Here is a 21,682-nt window from a genome sequence, read left to right on the forward strand (position 1 = left end):
ACAGCAAAATGGTTCCATAACTTAGATTCTGCTGTCACCAAATTTTACTCAAAAAACAAACAGACAAAAATTAGCCTTGCCACCCTTCAAAAAAAAATAATTTGGAGGACAGGATGCACCTAACTTTATGAATTACAACCTGGCAAATCAGCTGCAATAGTTCACCAAAAGGATAAACCCAGAGACATATTACAACTTGTGGCTTGAACTAGAACAGGCAGACTGCCACCATCATATGCATTTCGGACCTGCCCTTCATTACAATCACCCTTAAGCGTCATAACTGCTTCAAAAACCCCATTACTGCCTCCACCCTATCTGCTTGGTGGAAAAGTCTAGAGACCACAGGCTCCCAACATTAAAAAACTAACACCAAAAAAAGAAGAAAACTGTCTCTATAATATATAAGTTGCTATCAACCACCCATGCTATATATCTACCAATGTTAAAATGGGAAGCTGATCTGTCCCTGTCTATGAACTTTGATTTCTGGACTCAGATCTGCCAAAGTATATTTAAAATGACAAAAACTCAAATTTACAGCTGATCCAGTTCTGGCCTGCACCAGCTTGAGCTTGCTTGGTCAGTCTGGGGGTGATCGCCGTTGCTCGCCATTTGCGCTGGGGTGTGACGTGCCTCGTGGCTATGGTGGTTCTCTAGTCTTGGTACCCATGTGACCTGCACTGGAACCCTACACACCACCAGTTCCTACCAGCACCACACGCCTCTCTTCCACTGTCCATCCTTCCACATCTTCGCTGTCCTTTCTTCTCTCCCTCCATTCACTGAGGTGTAGCACTGCCCTCCCTGCCACACAAGGTCACTACACTCAATAAAGATCAACAGGATAGTTCCCAGGGAGGGCTAGTGATGGTCACGCACGCGCACTGAAGTAACAATTGTTTAACTATGTAGACAAATGCAGACAAAAAAAAGACAAAAAGAAAAAGGAAAAAAAGAATTTACATTCCTCCCTCAGCCAATAAGGAAACACCATTGACGAGAATCACCATGACGACACCATCCACATCACTGTTGCTATGCAACTGACCAAACATCCACATCACCTTGGACACTATTTTGCCATCTACTTTTGTATATTTTCATAAAGCTAATTCTGTACATTCTTTGATTCCACTGCTTATTTTTATTTGACTTTAATTTAATCGATTTTTTTTTTTTTTTTTTTACATTTTCTTGTGGTTTTTATGAGTGTTTACTTTTATGTGCAATGAAGCTATGGTGACAAAGTAATTTCCCTTGTAGATCACTAAAGTCTGTCTAAGTATTCTTGAGTGGCTGAGTAAATAAAAGCACTGGCAACTATTAGAGAAAATACAGAAGTAACTAATTTTTGCATTAATAATGCTAAAATTTGCATAAAGTTCCACGCGACTCTAACTCTCATTAATTTATAATCACTATAAGTAACTGAAATTAAACACTGATATTATAACATTTTTAATTTTTTATTGGCAGTTCAAATTTACAGACATAAGAACTAATATATCCTCCTCCGGTCTGGATCTTCCTCTTCTTCTACAATATTGAACATGGCTAGACGCCAATAGAAAACACACTTATGCCACCTTCACCAGACTCTGTACTTCTGTTTCTGAACTGCTCATGGCCGACTTAACCTCTCTACATCTCTCAGCTACTTTGCAGACTTACTGAACAAACTTTTCAACTCCACTTAAGTCCCACATCACATAAAAAGAAGAGAGCAGAATGGGATGGATGCTCACACAGGAAATTGTGCTTAGGGAAATGGCTGCTTCCTGTTTTCTTGCCCTAACAAGCTGATCTAAGAGTTTTCGGTTAAAAACTAACTCTGAAACACCACCTTTGGCATAAAAAGCATACCAAAGCAGTACATAGTAGATATTACTTCACATATACTGCCCATGTTAAATAGCAGCTGCTGAAACATGATTATGCACAGGTGTTGTTAAACATGTATTCACAGTTTCCAAAGAACTAGGCTTTGCTCTGCAAGCATTGGATGCCTTAAACAAAATCCTTAAAGGGAAAATAAAATGTATATATATTGGCCCTGGCGCTGTGAATTATACCAGAAACAACTCCTCTGCTGCAGTCAAAAATGAAAAATTGCTCAAATCAAAGATTTAAGAACTTTTTCATTTTTTCCATACTTTCTACCTAGCTTGTTAGCTTGCAGGCCACCATTATAAAGGCACTGACTACATCACAGAGTTGGTTGGATCCTTCACAGTGAAACATTTCTGATGAAAATGAAATGGAAAAGTTTGTTGAATTATAATCCACTTGGTTACACTTTCAAGTCAATACAGTGTGGGAACCAAGCAGTGGTACTTCTATGAGTGGAAGAAGAAGCGGAGACAGTAGTTTGGGGAAAAGAAACTGAACTGACTTAAATAGTAATGAAAATATTATTCATCCTACTGTTGCCGTCATTAATTTGATTTTATTGTTTGTTTTTGTTATTGACACGTTGGCCATGAGTAAAGCCAGTGAACAGGAATAATCAATATAGACCAATCAAGAATGTTTAATATATACCAGGACGACTTAAAAAAACTTATAAATGCGGGTATTTCCTAGATGGAAGGACTGCACTTGGTTTCAGAGGTAAAATATTCTGCACATTTCAAAATGACATGGCGACGATAACGGAATTGAGGAGAATATCTGTGGGTTATCTAACGTCTGGAGATGGGCCATTACTGGGGCAGTTTATAAAATCTATTTTGCCCTGGCTTTAGTCTCACAAAATTAATTTTCACATCCAGGAGCAATGCAATAATGACCTTTCCTTTGTCTTCCAATATCCTGTTGCTCCTCTGTGTCTGTCTTTTGCTATCCCATATTTCTCTACGTTTCATTATCTTTATACTTCACTGTGTTTTTCACTAAATGTATCTTTCACTATCTGACTAAAACTATCTTTCTTTTGCTATCTGTCTTTCTCTAGCTCTGTTTTCTCTCTATCACTGTCTACTACTATCAAAATCGTGAAGCCAACCAAGTCTCTCATGTCATGGGGCATAGTATGGTTGTAAAGTTGGCAGCGCCCTTGCTGAAAAAGATATAACGGCCATAGTATTTTCTCTTTATATGCTAACTTTTGTCATGTGTGTTATATATTTTTAATTAGAGCGGAATCCATTGATCAAATGCTGTTGATTGAGTGTGTCACTTCCCTGTATCCAAAGATTCAGCATGTTCTTTTGTTCATGCTCAGTTTAGTCTCTAACTGTAAATCTAGGGGTGGTTAAAAGTGGCAGTGTGGTTAAGGCAGGGAGGGAGGGCTTCCACTTCTGGTAGTAATCTACAAGCACAAAGAACGTAAATGTTGTACCTTGACATCAAAGTTGCAGTCAAATCGCTTGATGAGGACAATGAAGGCACCAGTCAAGTTGTCCCTCGGAGGGGGTTCAATGGGCTCACAAGCATTTTCTGGCCGAGCACCAATCAAGAAGCCCTGTGGAGATCAGGGGACATGGTGAGTGGAATGTACAGCGTAAATCCAAATTTAGCCAAATGTCAATCCTTAAGGAGTGAAGTGGTCTTCAGAAAATGTTTCTATATTTCTATTTTTCTATAGTAACCACTTGTATAAGGATAAGATAAAACAAATTTGCACATTTATATATTAGGTATATAACGCATAACTGACCTCAAACTGTTTTTCAAACTTCTTGGAACAGAACAGCACAGCACAGCACAGCACAGCACAGCACATTATATTACCGGTATATTATATATTAATGCAGTCCTACACTAAATCTTAGCCTCAAAAACATTATGCTGTTCAATATTTGTATAAAAATAACAGAGAGCTGTTGATTCAACTGTGTTTCTATTATTTTGACAGCCTCATTTTAGTCACGGGGTGGGCTAAATAACAAAAACTGTTTAATTTTTAATTTGTAACATCACTAGAAGTTACATCTTTCTAAATAATCATATAGTTGAATACACTGCTTCAACATAAGACATACAAGACCACATAGGGTGTGATGGAAGGGTGTGACATCATGTTAAAGACATTTCAAAACCTGCAAGTATGACTAACAACACTGTGTGTGTCTGAGCCAGGAAGGTAGACAGGAAGTGTGGACTGCCGTGGGACTCTGAAGCTACTTTCATATCTCTCTCCCTCTCCCCAACACACACACACACACACAAAGCCATTATTTAAAAAGAAAAAAATCTGCCTATTATATTGAAAAAGTCATCATTATCCATCACATGCATCAGGCCAGAGTCAGCTGACAGTAAACTGACTTCCTGCTAGCATATTTCACCAGTAGTCACACTACAGGCTGAGCTACATATGGACAATGACCCCATGACACATCATTCCTAGATACTGCTAGGAGTATTGTAAGGCTTTAATGCACCATTGATAATGTAGCTGGATGTTCAAAATCAGGGAAATCTCACAGAGGAACGTGAGGAATCATCCACTACCCTGGACACCATCACCATCACCTCTAGGTGCCTCAAATGCAGCCCATCCTTACTGATAAATGCCATTACTGTGCTACTGCCTCACATTCCTCCACCTGGTTTGAAAAAACACCAAGCGCGCCCCCTACTGGGTAAATCTAAAAGAAAATATCTGGCTGTAAAGACCAGAGAAGCCTGAGAAACAGGAGATAACTGAGGAAGGAGGAGGGCCCCTGAATAGACTGACAGACTTTTACATTGAACATCACAGGAAATAAAATGTTCACTGCTCTGAAAGAATCCAGGGGCTGCAACTTGCAAATTGTGACTCTTTTAGTTTAACAATGCACATTTTTTAATCATTCTGTAGAGTTGATTAGAAAAGTGCTAAAAATGCAGAGTGAGCACAGAGGGTTATTCTCTTGATCTGAACACTCAAATATACAAATATTTCCACAATGACAGGATCATCTAGAACAGGGATGGAGAACTTAAATTATGGAGGGGGCCACAATTTTTCATCAGTTCTATCAGTGGAACTTTCTACCAAAATACATGCATGTCTGTTTTTTTTTTTTTATTATTCAAACGACATACATCATAGTAGCTCAATATGTTTCATGCTCAAATGCATGTATAAAGATTCCACTCTTCAAAACAAAAGGTTTGCACAAGTGAGCAAAAAATAAGCACATAATTAGATTTTTTTTCCAAGTGCAAAGAGATTTCATGAATAAAAATTACCACTGAAAGATGGCACAAAACTGCACATCGAACCAACAAAAAAGTGCAAGAACTCATTTTGTTTATTTTTACTATTCTGTTCTACCTCACCCCTAATAAGTCAGTAGGACTGTTTCGCCTGCTGGCGATCGAGTTTTCTTTTGGCCATGTTCGCCATGGCTTGACTTCTCTTCCTCATAGACATACACTCACTTGCCACTTTATTAGGTACACCTATTCAATTGTTTAAACAAATAACTAATCCACCAATCACATGGCTGCAATTCAGTGCATTTAGGCATGAAGAGGTGATCAAGACAACTTGCTGAAGTTCAAACAGTGCAGCCTACTGTATTGTTGCTGACCATGTCCATCCCTCTATGACCACAGTGTACCCATCTTCTGACGGCTACTTCCAGCAGGATAATGCACCATGTCACAAAGCTATGTTAAACTTCTGGGCCATAATATCCTTGTTCTTTATTGAAAAACCGAGCACCGTCCAGCAGATTGAGACACTTAACTTTAAAAAGTGACTGTAAGTGGTAGATTAAGAACCCCAAAGAGTAGATGCTGAGCAAGATAGTTATCTGTTGTCAGCCCGCCACTCCTAAATGAATGTAGAGGAAACACTGAGTAGGTATTTATTTCAGTCACACTGGTTTAATTTTTGGCTAAAAAGTTACTGAATCGATTTCAAGTCACTGAATCATTTCAGATTGTATCTTCTAAATGAACCAAGGCTGTCCTTGAAACATATCGGCAACCCCGAATCGTGAATCGAATCGAATTGTTGTTAAAACGAATCGTCACACCCCTAGTGTTGTTACAACTTAAAACTGTTTGGGATCAGTCGAGGACACAGTGTACCCATCTTCTGATGGCTACTTCCAGCAGGATAATGCACCATGTCACAAAGCTCTAAGTCATCCACAATCTCTAATATACGGCTCTCGCACTAGAAAGCAGCCGCTGCTATCTAGTGGTGAAATGCAATCAACTTAAAACTGTTGGTAGAAGAAATGTTTTTATTATTTTCAAAAATGAATCAATGGGCTACTCTGGGTAAGCCCAATTATCCATTCCTGATCTAGAACGAATAGAGCGAACAAACTCGATTTGAGTCAACAGCGCACTGGGATGTTTTTTTTTTAACTTTTCCTAGCTCCTTAGCGAGCTATGTGTGTAGGAGAACATATGATTTCTCCCCTGACCCAACAGAAGGGGTCACTTTGCCAGACAGTCCACATTCCAATACCAACCAGCAAGGATTTAAGACTACCCCCGTTTATGTGTAATCCACATCCGAGATAAGGACACCAGACTTCTCTGTGTCATCTCGGACACCTGGCAGATAATGGTCGTAAAAAATTAGAAATGTAGGACCTCTGTCTGACTAGAACTAATAACTATGAAATGTAGACTTTAGGGCTGCACAATTCTGGAAAAAATGTGAATCACGATTCTTTTGCTTAGAATTGAGGTCCCAATTCTTCGGCGTGATTTTTTTTTTTACACAATGTTTATTACTCTTATGAACTTTAACAAGAAAAACAAAACATTCAAATGGTCATTCAAGTTGCCTTGCAGTGCCGCAACGAGGGCAGAAAACACTTTGCAATGCACCTCAGACTGTTTGTCATCCTCCGCTTAAATCCAAAATACTTCCACACTACCGAATGCAAACCTTTTTTGGGCACTTCGGTTTGTGTCTGTTGGCGACTCTCGCCACTACCACCTGGGGTTTCTTCGCCATCCATTCAACTTTCTTTACTGCTGACTTCTCTCTGCTTCTCCCCCTCACTATTTCCACACAGTCAACTGCAGACAGGCAGTTGATGGCAGTTGACGGAATCATGTGTTGTAAAGACGCTTTACCATAGGTTGAGGGAGGAGTCAGCGGCAGTGCAGGGGCGCTTAAAAAAATCCAGGAAGAAATGGGAGCATTTGTTTGTGATGTAGCTCATGAAATAAAATGCTTAAGTACACCCTAGTACACTTGTCACCAAAAATACAAAGTTTAATCTATACCCAGCTCGTGATGAGTGTCAAAATCCTGTTTTGATCATCTTTCTAGGGTCTAATGAAGAAGTTAGCCTTTGTGTATTTCCATCTTAAGTTTCTACCATGGAGCCATCCATAGGCTAGTTGAAGAAATATCTTTGGAATGTAATTCTAACAATAGTACTGTTACAGCGTAATATGTCTGTATTCTACGTAGCAAGACTGGTTAGCCTAGCCCATGTATAATCTACCTTTCCTTCTTCTTGATTTTAGCGTTGCTTACTATTGTTATTTAATCGTATGAATTAGGATATTGAGAAAAGTTATAGAAATTAATGTTTCTGATAATGTGTTTTCATGCCGACATGATGTTGATTGTTTGATTTCATGTCTCTCCCATCCTACTTCTGAGTTTAACATCGTGAGAAGTACAACTATTATATAATGCTCTTGCAATGAAAGTCACGACGACCAGTTTCGCAACAAAGAGACACACCCCGGAGAGACGTGGGGTGATAAACTTGCACCTGGCCAGTCTTGGCTTCATTGTTTTTTCACCATCTCAGAGTTTTCAGTCTTCTTTGTCTTTGTTCTTTTTCTGTTCATCTTTGTGACACTTTTTACTTTTAACTCAAAGTTTTTGTTGCCCGCCAATTGACGTGTTTAAGTTTTATTTTTGAATTATTCTTGTTACATCGAACACGCGTCTTTTTCAAAGTGCAAGCTGAACTGTCAAGACAGTCATGCATTAATAATATTTTTGTAGATATTTTTAACTAGCCATCGGAAGTATTTTTCAATTTCATTATTGACAACCACTTTTTACCGCATGTCACCAGACTCTGCCACATGAAACTTCATAAGTGCCACTTGGTCTGCGTAAGACTCCACTGTAATCAATGCCGAAGTCAGGACCTGGATGACTGTCACATCAAGCGCTTCTCAAAACCTTTGGTACCGCTGGCTTTCCCCGAGTTGCAGTCTTACATGCTTTTCTAGAACACTCTCACATCTAAAACTCTCCATAGATGTTGTGTCTGCTCCCAGATTTTTTTAAATCGAAAGATAACAAAAGTGGAGCTATTCATAGGAACCTTATACAAATCAATACAAATTCATTAGTACTAGGGATGCACGATAACTTTTTTCCTGAAATCGATACTAATAACCGATAACTTTCTGCTTCCAAAGGCCGATACCGATAACCGACAACATACTTGGAGATAAGGGAGTTCTGATGAACAGTTTTGACTCTTAAAATGAAGATATTTAATTTTTCGGATGAAAAACTATTGGCAAGCAAACATTTGCTGAAAGATCAAGGTCAAACAAAACTATTTGATATTTCAAATGAACATCACAAAATAAAGGCCTCTAGACCTGAAATACTTTGCATCAGGTTTAAAAATAAACAAAGTGAAAAAGTGCATTTCACAAGTTCTAAAAAATAAATAATGCACTGACTCAAGTTAGAATCAAACATTTCTATACTAGTTCCATGCTATTTCTTCCTCCCCGTGATATTTTCTTTAAACATATTTACAAACATATGCACGTTGTGATGCATTCGTGTGGTGACGAAAATTCCCCTCTCCTGGTTTGCGAGTCGTTTCCCCAACCTTTTTATGTTCATGTTTCTGTGATTTATGTGTAACACCCAGGGCAATGAGTAAAATACTGTGGATAAGACATTGATATCAGTCAGCTTCTACCAAAATTACGACAGAGTTGACGAGTTGTTTCCGACATGAGGGAGTAATGCATTTTTTCAGTCAGAAGGTTGTTTTTACGATTGTACTGATTTCACTTGAATGCAGCATTGACTGCAGGCCATGCAGGTCTCATGTAAAAGAGGGAGCACTTGATTAAAACGACGACTCACACCACAGTGCTAACAAAAATATATATAATTATGTTATTGGCCAATAAGTCATGATATCGGACTTATTGGAATTATGTCATAATAATTAAAAGAAAATTCTTTTAAATGTCACATCGCTCTCATCTAAATCTCTTTTAGTGACTGATTTGATGACTGATCATCAGATTGATCTATTTAGTTTATTTGTAGCTGCAGGATGATGAATATGTCAGTTTAAATGAGTCCACGTCACTCAGTCATAGCAACTATCACATTCGTCGAAGTACAGGCCGAGGAGGAGTGGCAGCTTCCACTCTTATTTATCTATTAATCCTAGCCTTACTCTTAGTCTTGCTCATCCAGACTGGAAAACACAAAAACCTATTCTTTTTGTTGTGGTGTATCGCCCACCTGCTCCTTACTCTGAAATTTTAGCTGAATTCTCTGGGTTTCTATGTGATTTAGTGCTCAGAACAGATAAAGTTATTATAGCAGGTGACTTTAACATCGATGTTGATGTTAGCAGTGACAGTCTGAGCTTTTCATTTACATCATTATTAGATTCAATTGGCTTTTTTCAGAATGTAAACAGATCAACTCACTGTTTTAATCACACCTAACATACAGCATAGAAACTGAAGGGTGTGTGAAGGGTGCTGTGACTAGATATAAGAAATTCCTTCATTGTTTACCTCAGTGCCTTATGTCAGTGGTGTGGATGACAGCAACCACAACTTAACTCCCACACAAATAGATTATTTTATTGATAGCAATATAGCATCCCTAAGTACAGGTTGTTGCCAATCAATTGCGTGACCATTTAAACAGGAATGATTTGTTTGAAAAAACTTGTCTCTATACTTGTCCTGCTAGATCTTAGTGCCACATGAAACTTGAAAGTGTGATCAAGATTACAGGAACTGCATTAGACTGACGCTACCCAGCTATATTTATCCACAAAACCAGATAAAACTAATCAGCTGGTTAAACTCCAAGCATGCCTTAAAGACATAAAGGCTTGGATGACCTGTAATTTTCTACTTATCAAATCAGACAAAACTGAAATCATTATATTTGGCCCTAAACATCACAGAGCTCCATTATCTAATCACCTGGTTTCTTTGGATGGCATTACCTGGGCCTCCAGTACTACTGTGTAAAACCTTGGTCTTATATTTGACCAGGATATGTCCTTTAATAATCACATAAAGCAAGTGACCAGGACTGCTTTCTTTCACCTGCGTAATATCGTCAAAATTAGGAACATGCTTTCTCAGAGTGATGCAAAAAAACTAGTTCATGCATTTGTGTCTTCCAGGCTGGATTATTCTAACTCATTACTGTCTGGCTGTCCAAGTAGCTCTTTAAAAAGCCTCCAATTGATTCAAAACGCTGCAGCAAGAGCACTGACAGGAATTAGCAAGAGAGATCATATTACCCCAGTTTCAGCTTCTCTTCATTGGCTCCCTTTAAAATCCAGTATTGAATTTACAGCGGGTAAAATAAGTATTGACCACATCACAATTTTTCACAGTAAACATATTTCTAAAGGTGCTATTGACATGAAATTTTCACCAGGTGTTGGTAACAATCCAAGTAACCCATACACAGAAAGAAACCAAAACAAATAAGTTTAGAAATTAAGTTATGTGTAATAATGTAAAATAACAGTACTGATATTTATTTAACATTTTGTACAAAAGCCTTTGTTGTTAATAGAGCTTCAAGACGTCTCCTGTATGGATAAACTAGTTGCATGCATTGCTAAGGTGTGATTTTGGCCCATTCTTCCACACAAACAGTCTTTAAATCTTGAAGGTTCTGTGGACCTCTTCTATGAACTCTGATTTTTCCTTTTTTCCATAGATTTTCAATTAGATTCAAGTCAGGTGATTGCCTGGGCCATTCTAGCAGATTTATTTTCTTTCTCTGAAGCCAGTTGAGAGAGTTTCCTTATCTCTGTGTTTGGGATCATTGTCTTGTCCACTTGTTTTCACTTTATTTACTTTATAAAGTAAAATAAAGATTGAAAAAGTATGCCCAAGTTCTGGGTTAGAGGCCCTCAGATTTTTATCTGTATATTCTGAAACCATTGCCTTTTTTTTTTTTGTTATTTTGTTAATGTTATTAGGACTTTATGACTACAACGCCGGTTTTCTCTTACCCTCCCTCTCTGTAAACTTACACACACACATACACACACCCCTACACTTACCTCTCTAACACTGATGTTATTACAATTGTGATTCCTCTTGTAGTAGTAACTGATGCTTACCCCTTGACAATTGGAATGCTGCAATACTACTGATAATAACCATTGCTCTCAATAAGTCTCGACAGGTATTGGAGGACTTCTCAGGATTGGGTGAGTTAGATAATTTGCATCATAAAACAATACATAATAAATGCATACAATTCATTTAGTAGGGAAAACAACATGGAATCCAGAAATTTGGAAACGTCTGGTTGAAGGCAGACATCACAAAGGGCATGAAGGAGGGATAAAAAGTTAACTTGGTTAGATGCACTTCCTCTGTGAGAATGTCTTTTAATCCATACACTCATTTAACTCACCATGAGTTGTTCACAGGGAGACCCATGCCTGGACCACCAAAGGAGCTTGGCCACCCATGTCACCTTTCATGCATGGACAATTGACGACTATATGACTGCTGTGGCGAGTTTGACTTGAGTTTTGTGCAAACAGGTGCAGTTGGTGGTTCCAGAAGCAGACACCTCTAAGACTCCAGTATAGGTGGGAGACTGAGGATTTGTTACAGCTCACAAGCAAAAGTGGTCGGCACCATTTGAAGTGGTGGAGGTAATCTCCCACTTGATAAAGGTAAAAGGAAAAGCTGGGGCAAATTGGCACCACCTGACACATTGTGTATCTGCCTCCCCTCCCTCTGACCTTTTTGAGAGGTCAGGAATGGTTTGGCTGCTTTACAAGATCCTGAACAAAAGTTATTGCAAATGGCCTATATTACAGGATGTTAATATAGGGCATTTGTAATTAATGTGTGTAATGGATGAGCCACGTTTTAATTACATATTCAGGGGTCAAAGCTTTGATTCAATGGAGTGCACGGAGGTAATTTCAAGGTGAAGTTCTCACCATTATTTTTTAGTTTTCTGTGAACAGTGCAGCTGGCGACTAGGGAAAGGCTTAGTGACAGCATGGAAGACAGCTGACAGGAGGGAACAGTCCCCACCGGGGCTACAGTGGATAAGCACCTCACTGTGGCAGTAGCCAAGGCTTTGCTAAGCTACTGACTACACCCTATGTAGCTAGAGATTTGAATAATGATAAAATACCCCTAGAGTCAGCGAAAGCATGGGCGGAAGATGACTCACCATTGGCTAATACAGTTTCTGACTCTGGAAGGAAAAACTGTTTAGTGGAAGCTATTGGTTCAGATGGAAATGGGAATAAGCAGCAGGTTTGTGTGTGTGGCTGGCAGAAAGTAACAACAGTAAAGGGCCTCAGAATCCATCAAGGGAGGAAAAAGTGCTTGGCAGATGGAACGCAGGGAACCCGCATTGATAGCTACTTTTTAAGAAGCATATCAAGTTAGTCGGTTGCAGTCCAGTGACAGGAAGTAACCCAGCTCGTAGAATATCAGCATCCCTAATGTTGAGGCAGGTATTAGCACAGAGGCAGAACAAGAGCGTAGCCAGAAACAGAAGAAACCAGAGGGAGAGGTAGTTAAGTCTAGCGTCAACAGGAAATCGACAGACTTATACAGAAGAGGTGAATGTTTAAGAAGCAGTGGAAGAAAGTTATAGAGGAGGAGAAGGAAGGCATTAATTGCTTACAGGCAGGGGTGAAGAAGTGAGTGGCAGCATTAAGAAGGGCGGAGAGCATTAGGAAAAACAGGAGAAGGAAAGAGCAAGGGAGAGTAGCATTCTATAAGAAATTTAGATTTGTGCAGTCAGTATTTGGTAAAGAGAACAATGGCAGCCTGATGGTGTCAAAGCAGGAACTTGAGGAGTGCTTGGTGGAGGTACACAAAGACAAGGAAAGGGTTAGGAAGATGACACTCCCCCCTGATATTCCAACGATTGGAGACATAGGTAGTCAGTGTGACCATAGCCCACCTTGGTGGGTCTGTACCAGATGTATTGAGATTTCTTTGGAAATTGGTGAAGGTAGTATGGAAGAAACAGGCTATTTGCAAGGAATAGGATAGAGCAGGGGGGGTTTTCATTTCCAAAGAGAAGGGCTCAGTAGAGATAAGTCAGTTTAGACCGATCAGTTTGCTTAATGTTGAGGGGAAAGTCTTCTTCAGTGTTGTGGCACAGAGGCTGTCCAGTTACTTGGAGGAAAATGGCTTGACTGAGACATCGGTGCAAAAGCTGAAATCCCCAGCTAGACTGGATGCTTAGAGCACACAAGCATGATTTGGCACCAAATTAAGTTAGCAAAGGTACGCTTCCCTCGCTTCCCTCTGAGAAAAGAGGGACCTGCATGCTGTATTATTTGTCAGTTCCTCACAGTTTGTTATGGAAAGCTTTTAAATTTTTTTAGAGTCCCAGGCAGTATCAAAGGTCTAGTCAAAGCATATTTTGCAGATATACAGCTCTGCTTTACCACAGCAGAGCATACTGCAGGATGGCAGCAGCTGGAGGTAGGCATCATGCCAGGTTGTACAATCTCACCACTAGCCTTTACAATGACAATGGAGGTGATTATTAGGGCCTCGAAATGGGTGGTAGGTGGAGAAAAGCTGCATGGAGGGCTTTGTCTCCCCTCAGTTAGGGCCTACATGGATGACAGGACGACTGTGACGTCAACTGCTCCATGTACTAGCAGACTGCTGGATAAGATAAACAGCAACTTGCAGTGGGCTAGGATGAAAGTGAAACCTAGTAAGTCTAGGAGTATCTCAGTTGTTAAAGGAAAGGTAGTAGATAAGAAGTTTGTCATAAATGAGGAGGTGATTCCCACAGTGCTAGAGAAGCCAGTGAAGAGTCTGGGAAGGTGGTATGAACCAAGTCTCAGCGATGAAGCACAGTTCGAGGGATTGAGACAAGAAATGATACAAGGCATTTCAAGCATAGACCAGTCAGGGCTCCCAGGAAAGCTGAGGTTATGGTGCATGCAATTTGGGTTATTGCCCGACTAATGTGGCCAATGACAGTGTATGAAGTCCCTTTGACAAAGGTTGAGAAGCTTAAAAGGATGATTAATTCATCAATTAGGCGATGGCTTGGTGTCCCATGCTGCTTAAGTGGTGCAGCCTTGTATGGGAAAGGCATACTGGAGCTTCCAGTAACTAGTCTAACAGAGAAGTTTAAGTGTGCTAAAGCCAGACTGGAGATGACTCTTACTCAGTCCTGCCTGCCCACTTTGTTCTGGTGTATGTACGCTTAGCCACATTCTGGGGGAGTGAGATAAGGCCAGACCGGCGAGGATCTTAGATCTTAGATGACCGGCTGAGTGTTCCACAACAGATGTGACCCTCAAAAGACCAGATTTGCTGCTGTGGTCTGAGATAGAAAGGAAAGTGTATTTTGTGGAATTAACTGTCCCGTGGGAAGACAGAGTTGAGGAGGTGAATGAGCGCAAGAGAGATAGATGCGTGGAGTTGGCATTGGAAGCTGAGCAGCGAGACTGGAGTGCCTGTATGCGCCCAGTGGAGGTCGGCTGCCGTGGATTTGTTCCAAAATCCACCATTGCTCTCCTGTACAAGTTGGCCATTTGCGGAAAAGAACAGAGGGTCGCTGTAAAAAATATGTCCCTGGCAGCTCAGTGAGCGGCTGTGGCTAAGTTGGACTAGACTTCTAAAGGAGTTTTGCCTCAGATCATAGCACAAGTGATCGTAACACCTCGTCCTGTGTATTAATGTATATTGTTGGCTATTATTATTACTAATTGGTCAGTTAAAACCATTCGAGAGTTTCAATGTTTCAATTAATGTTTTGCTTCTTTTTGAAGAATTAACAAACGCAGATTGTAACAGATTTGGTGATCCGTACTAGGATTCTTCTGGAGGACAAGAAACAGTAAATTGGACGGGGAATCAAGTCGTTTTGGTCCTACTTTGAGGATGGACGGCTGGACTCCTTGTCACTCACATGGCTCGCTATGTGTGCTGGGGCTGGGCCACATCAAGAAGTATTGATGAGTCCCGCCTAATGAGGGCTGGACGGTTCTTTCACTCTATCACTACGTGCCCTACTGTTGACTTCGCTCCACTATTGGGACACCCTTACCCTCTTGGAATCTCACATCTCTCACACAGAGATCTACACACAACCCCCCTGGACCCCGTCAATCCTGAGTGAGGTGACTTGGAAAGCACAGGATCCTACATTCCTACATTCCTCTTTAGGCTAACTGATGACCCTAAAAATGACCCTAGGCGTGAGTGTGGGTGGGAATGATTGTTTGTCTATGCGATAGACTGGCGTACCCTGCCTCTGGTATACCCTGCCTCTCACCCGATGACAGCTGGGATAGGCTCCAGCAAAGCTAATAGCAGCGAAGTCTCATATTTTAACACACACAACTGATTTATCTAAAATATTTGAAAAATATGGATAAAAATGTTGTAAATGAAACCTGTTATTTGTGGATTCATTACCTAATCATTGCAGCTCCTTAAGCATTGGATCTATGGTTCTACCACTGACTGTATAACCATCGTGACATCACCCACTGAATTCTGAACCTCGAAAATGAAGCCCGAAGTGGGCAGAGCCTGTCGTCGCCATGTTGGATGAGCTTTACTCCACTCACAAGTGGATACTCCAAATATGGACGTAGGGGGTCATGTTGGACGTTGAGACCTAACCCCCAACCCTCCGCTACCAGTTAGTTCATGATACCACCGGTCACTCAAGAGTGGGAACGCCCTTAATTATACAGAATTTTAATCCTTAATAAAACTTAAACGAACGAGTTAGAAAAAAATTTGCCCCCCGTACAGTTGTCATGAATAGCGAAATAAACCATTGAGACCAAAACCGTTTTTTGAACCAGGCTGTAAATATGTTTAATAATGCTGTAAAGTTGAGCTTTTTAACATGGGGGTCTATGGGGATTTGCTCCTTTTGCAACTGGCCTCAAGCAGCCACTTGATGAACTACAATTTTCTGCACTTCCGCATGAGCTTCATCGCTCAGAGCAGAGAGGTTACCGCCTGGGCTCTACCAGTGAAACTGGTGACAACATGTGACACTGGAGGAGTGTTTTCTGCCACATTATTTTTCTGACAAAAAAAAAAAAAAAAAAAACTCCAAAGCATCCAAATTATTTTATTTAGAACTCATAATAAAGATATGTGAATAAGTGTGCGCTACATTTGGAATTTGTCAATAACAGGAGGTAAATTAATCTACTGCCTCGAAAGTAGTAAACTAGACTACGAGAATCATTTAGGAACATAAATTGCAGATGTAGAGAAAGATTTTTAAACTTTTGTTTTTAAGCTCTGGCACGATTGTGCTTTTCTTAGACTAGACATAGCCAGTACTCATCGTGTTACTGCACTAGGCAAACCACAAAGACTTTCCAACAGAGACATAAGCATCTCCTCGCAGATTCCATCTACACATCAGTCTGTAATTACGTTTGGTACTGATTCTTATGTATGTAATGGAAACAAATTATTCTGAATGTCAGACAGAATTTAACACAGAGCTCATACAGTTACAGTGGGGGAAATAAGTATTTGATCCCCTGCTGAATTTGTAAGTTTGCCCACTTCCATAGAAATGATCAGACTCTGGTTTTTATGGTTGTTTACTGGTTATGGGTATAGACAGAATATCAATCGAAAATGCATAAAAAAACACACAATCTAAAAGTTATAAATTGTTATGTATTTTATTAAGGGAAATAAGTATTTGATCCCCAACAATTCACTTAGAATTCAGGCTCCTACAGATTGGCTGGTGCGCATGTGGCACACAGCTGTGCTCAGTCAACTAATTACCAATACTCCTGATCTTAACTCGTCATGTATATAAAGCACACCTGCTCTAAGAATCAGTTTCTTACATTCCAACTTCTACAGCACCATGGGCAAGACCAAAGAGCTGTCAAAAGATGTCAGGGACAAGATTGTAGACCTGCACAAGGCTGGTATAGGTTACAAAACCATCAGCAAAAGGCTTGGTGAGAAGGTGACAACTATTGGTGCCATTATTCGCAAGTGGAAGACCCATAAAAGGACCATCAACTGTCCTCGGTCTGCAGCTCCCCGCAAAATCTCGCCTCATGGAGTGAGGATGATGATGAGAAAGGTGAGGGAGCAGCCTAAAACAACACGGCAGGAGCTTGTTAATGATCTGGAAGCAGTTGGGACCTCCGTCACCAAGAAAACAGTTGGCAACACACTGCGCCGTTATGGATTGAACTCTTGCAGTGCCCGCAAGGTCCCCCTGCTCAAGAAGGCACATGTACAGGCCCGCCTTAAGTTTGCCAGTAAACATCTAAATGACTCAGAGAAGGCTTGGGAGAAAGTGCTGTGGTCTGACAAAACCAAAGTTGAGCTATTTGGCATTAACTCGACCCGCCGTGTTTGGAGGATGAAAAAACGTGAGTATGACCCAAAGAACACCATACCCACGGTTAAGCATGGAGGTGGAAACATCATGTTTTGGGGCTGTTTTTCAGCAAAGGGTACAGGGCAACTTCACTGCATTATGGGGCCAATGAATGCAGCCATGTACTGTAACATCTTGGACAAAAACCTTCTTTCCTCAGCAAGAACACTGAAGATGCCTCGTGGGTGGGTTTTCCAACATGACAATGACCCAAAACATACTGCCAGGACAACAAAGGAGTGACTCAAGAAGAAGCATATTAAGGTCATGGAGTGGCCTAGTCAGTCTCCAGACCTTAACCCGATCGAAAACCTGTGGAGGGAGCTGAAGCTCCGAGTTTCCAAGAGGCAGCCAAGAAACTTGAAGGATTTAGAGACTGTCTGTAAAGATGAATGGGCCAAAATCCCTCCTGCGCTGTGTGCAAACCTGGTGACCAACTACAAGAAACGTCTCATCGCTGTGCTTGCCAACAAAGGTTTCTCTATAAAGTACTGACTTGTGTTGTGCTTGGGGATCAAATACTTATTTCCCTTAATGAAATACATAACAATTTATAACTTTTAGATTGTGTGTTTTTTATGCATTTTCGACTGATATTCTGTCTATACCCATAACCAGTAAACAACCATAAAAACCAGAGTCTGATCATTTCTATGGAAGTGGGCAAACTTACAAATTCAGCAGGGGATCAAATACTTATTTCCCCCACTGTATCTACTACAGGCTGCTGCCATCAATGAGTGTCATTGAAATGGGGTGGGGGTGCCTGGTCTGGTCTAAGTTGGTGGTAAATGTCTAATTATACAGCAAGCAGTTCGGACCAAGCCATCTGATTGGTCAATAAGACATTTCGAACGTGCAAAAATCAGCATTACAGCACGGCCGACTCATCACTAAAAATATTGCTCAGCCATCTCGATGGCAACACCGTAACTGTCAAAGCTGGACACACTACAAAATGGATTGGTTTGTTGTTAAGTTCGATTTATTTGGTGGTCTCAGTTTCAATTAATGTTTGGAGGAGGATGAGAATAACCAAAACAGAAAGATTTGTGCCTATTTTGGATGAAGAACTGAATCAACTGGAATTGTCCAGGAATGAATGGACCACGGCCAGATCAACGTCTTGGGCAGTCAGATGTTTCCAGGACTATCTGAAATGGAAGGATGTAGATTTTCCAAATTTGACAAAAGAAGAGCTGAACGTGACTGATTGTGTTGCAGTTATTAGTCAGACCCCATTTATTTTCATGGAAAATCACCGTTGTGCTAAAATGATGTTAAAGCACATCCTCGAGGGTAATATTGCTTAAGTAACATTGTCAGAAGATGGTCAATGTTATTTACATCTCCTTTCAATGGAGAGAATGTTATGCCTGATTGTGTATATTTTTATCTTGGCAGGTTCTGTTGTTCTCCACATGTGAGAAATAACCATACTGCTTTGTGGGTGCAAACAGGCTTGCAGTACCCTTGCCTTGAGACTCTGAGTCAACTGTAAATAACTCGGGTTCTGAAGGTAGGAAGCAACGAAGACTCTGTTTGCAACCTCCTTTCTTGTGGGGAATCCTTGTGCTCCCTTATGACGACAAAGGCTTCTCTGGGCGCTAACAGCTGCAATTTAACTGAAAACACCAAGATACATCAATAAATTCTCAACACTGCATGTGAAATCTCTACACATTAAAAAAGTACTTTAGACTACAGAGTCAGTCACTGTAAAGCAGGGGTGGCCAACCAGGCAGAGACCAAGAGCCACATTTTTTACTGTGTTACCTCAAAGAGCCGCATCGTACACATGGGCACACATGAACATTACCCCATACGTTCCTTACACACACACCTTTGCTCAGCCAGAGTTATTGTAAATGTCACACACCAACATGATGATGATGCCAGTCATTTTCAACAATGAACACTGTGTGCACTGTCTCACACAAACTCTCAGTTCAACCAAGTCCACAAACAAAAATATAATTTACAATAGATTTTTTCTTTTACTATGCATGTTACTTAGAGGGAACTTAGTGGGAAGCTTTGAAATGCGCTAATGACGCCTGACATATAAGGCAGAATGACTTGCCATTACATTCAACAAAAAAATATAAACTCTCCCACTCTGTCACTCAAACGTCCTGTGTTCATCTTCATATTTTCGTTTTGCTGTGCATTTTTTCCCTGCCATTTTAAGAGCGAACTTGACACAAATTGTTTACTCAAATGATCTTGCTCCTACTGGGAAACTTTGAGGTATTTTCATCCAACGCACATGCGCGTTTGACGAAAATACCGTATTGAACTCAAGCGAAGCAAAGCAAAACTTCGATATGAACGTAAGAGCCGAATGGAACCGCGCAAAGAGCTGCATGCGGCTCGGGAGCCGCGGGTTCGTCAGCCCTGCTGTAAAGTGTTCCCGGTTCCTTACCGGATTATTTATGAAATGATCATTGAACAGAATGTTACACATGGAACAACGGATTTAACGCGGCCCGTTTACAGGGACAGTATTAGTACAATACCAGGTGCAAAAGCTTATTGCAGGTGCATTTAAAAAAAAAGGAAGGATGTGGAATAAAAAGTATTTAAATTTCAGTATCCAAAAAGGAGGGAGTGCAAGGGGTAAAAATGGGAACCCATCAGGAAATAGTTCAGCATGACTGCATGCCATTCAGTTTGTCTGTCCCAATTGTACAGTAGCAAAGAGCTCAGAGACAAAAAAAGATGATGTAAATTTAAGACAGAGAGCAGAAGACAAGTACAGAATCTTATGCAAGACTCATTTTCTTACACACATTAACAAGCAACATCACTCCATGTCGTAATCCCCGTTGTTTGCCTCAACTGAGAAAACACATTACTCCTGTTGAGTGCCCCATATCAACAAAGTAGAATACATATACTTAACACAAGGTATGAGATGTGTTCGTATTCTCATAAATGTAATTAAAGGGTTGGTAGTGGCAGTTCACGCAGAAAAAGCTTTTGACCGACTTGAAAGATCTTACAAGAGCTATGTGATTTCCCACAGAATTTTATTGATATGATCAAAATTATCTACAAATTATCAATAGCACAGGTATGTACAAACAGAATTCTATCAAAGCCCTTTACATTAAGCACAGGCATTGCATTAGGGTGCCCTCTATCACCTACTTTATTTGCAATAGCAACTGAACCTTTGGCTTAGAAAATTCAGCAAACAGAAAAAAATAAGTGGTATAATAATTGGTAAGACTTATAGGCAAAGAAAGAACGAACGGACGGACTATGGTGGACCCTAGGGGCTATGCTGTCCGGGATATTTGTCTGGGATATTTTGCCCCTTACCCATGGGGCCAGCCCAACCTGAACTGGATGCATGGGCTCTCCTCTCTGTGGGCCCGTCACATGCAGGAGGAGCATGAAGGGCTCTGTGGATCAGGCAGCAAACCAAGGTGGGTGCTGGGTTATGGAAGCTGGCTCTTGGAACATGGAGCTTGTGGTACAGGTCAAGCGCTATTGACTAGATGTCCCTGAAAGGGGTTCGCTGCGTGAGAGGTGGAGGGCCATAGGCTTTTTGTTTGTCCCCAGACTCTGCCTGCATGTTGGGGTTCTTCAAAGTGGACGAAAAGGTTGCTTCCCTGCACCTTCGGTCTGAGGAGTGGGTCCTGACTCTTGTTTGCGCTTATGTGCCAAACAGCAGTTCAGGGTACCCGCCCTTGTTGGAGGCCCTAGGATGGACGCTGGACTGCACCCTGACTGGGAACTTCAACGCTCATGTGGGCAATGACAGCATGACTTGGAGGGGTGTTGGGAGGAATGGCCTGTCTGATCTGAACCTGATTGGTATTCAGTTATTGGACCTCTGTGCGAGTCACGGTCTGTCCACAACTAACATGAAGTTTGAACACAAGGTTGTTCATCTTGGCACGATGATGGTCTAGGTCAGTGGTGTCAAATGTACGGGCGAAAGATCGGGTTTAATCCAGCCCGTGAGATGATTTTGCAAAGTATAAAAATGAGCTGTAATTTTTCCATGAAACAAACTGCTGTTCTAAATGTGTCCACTGAATGTTGCAATAGCAATTTTGTTAAGCAAGCAAACCGTTTATACTGTGGCTGAGC

General features: G+C 40.8%; 1 protein-coding gene across 1 annotated transcript in view; it reads right to left on the minus strand.

Moving 5' to 3' along the window:
• Positions 1-21,682, minus strand: part of rnf13 (ring finger protein 13) — an 84,294-nt gene that overhangs the window by 40,653 nt on the left and 21,959 nt on the right. The window contains exon 4 of the mRNA XM_047586976.1: positions 3,344-3,466. Within this exon, the coding sequence (XP_047442932.1) occupies positions 3,344-3,466 (123 nt within the window). The remainder of the gene's footprint in view (positions 1-3,343; positions 3,467-21,682) is intronic.

This window comes from Mugil cephalus, chromosome 6, assembly GCF_022458985.1.
Source record: "Mugil cephalus isolate CIBA_MC_2020 chromosome 6, CIBA_Mcephalus_1.1, whole genome shotgun sequence".
NCBI classification, from domain to species: domain Eukaryota; kingdom Metazoa; phylum Chordata; class Actinopteri; order Mugiliformes; family Mugilidae; genus Mugil; species Mugil cephalus.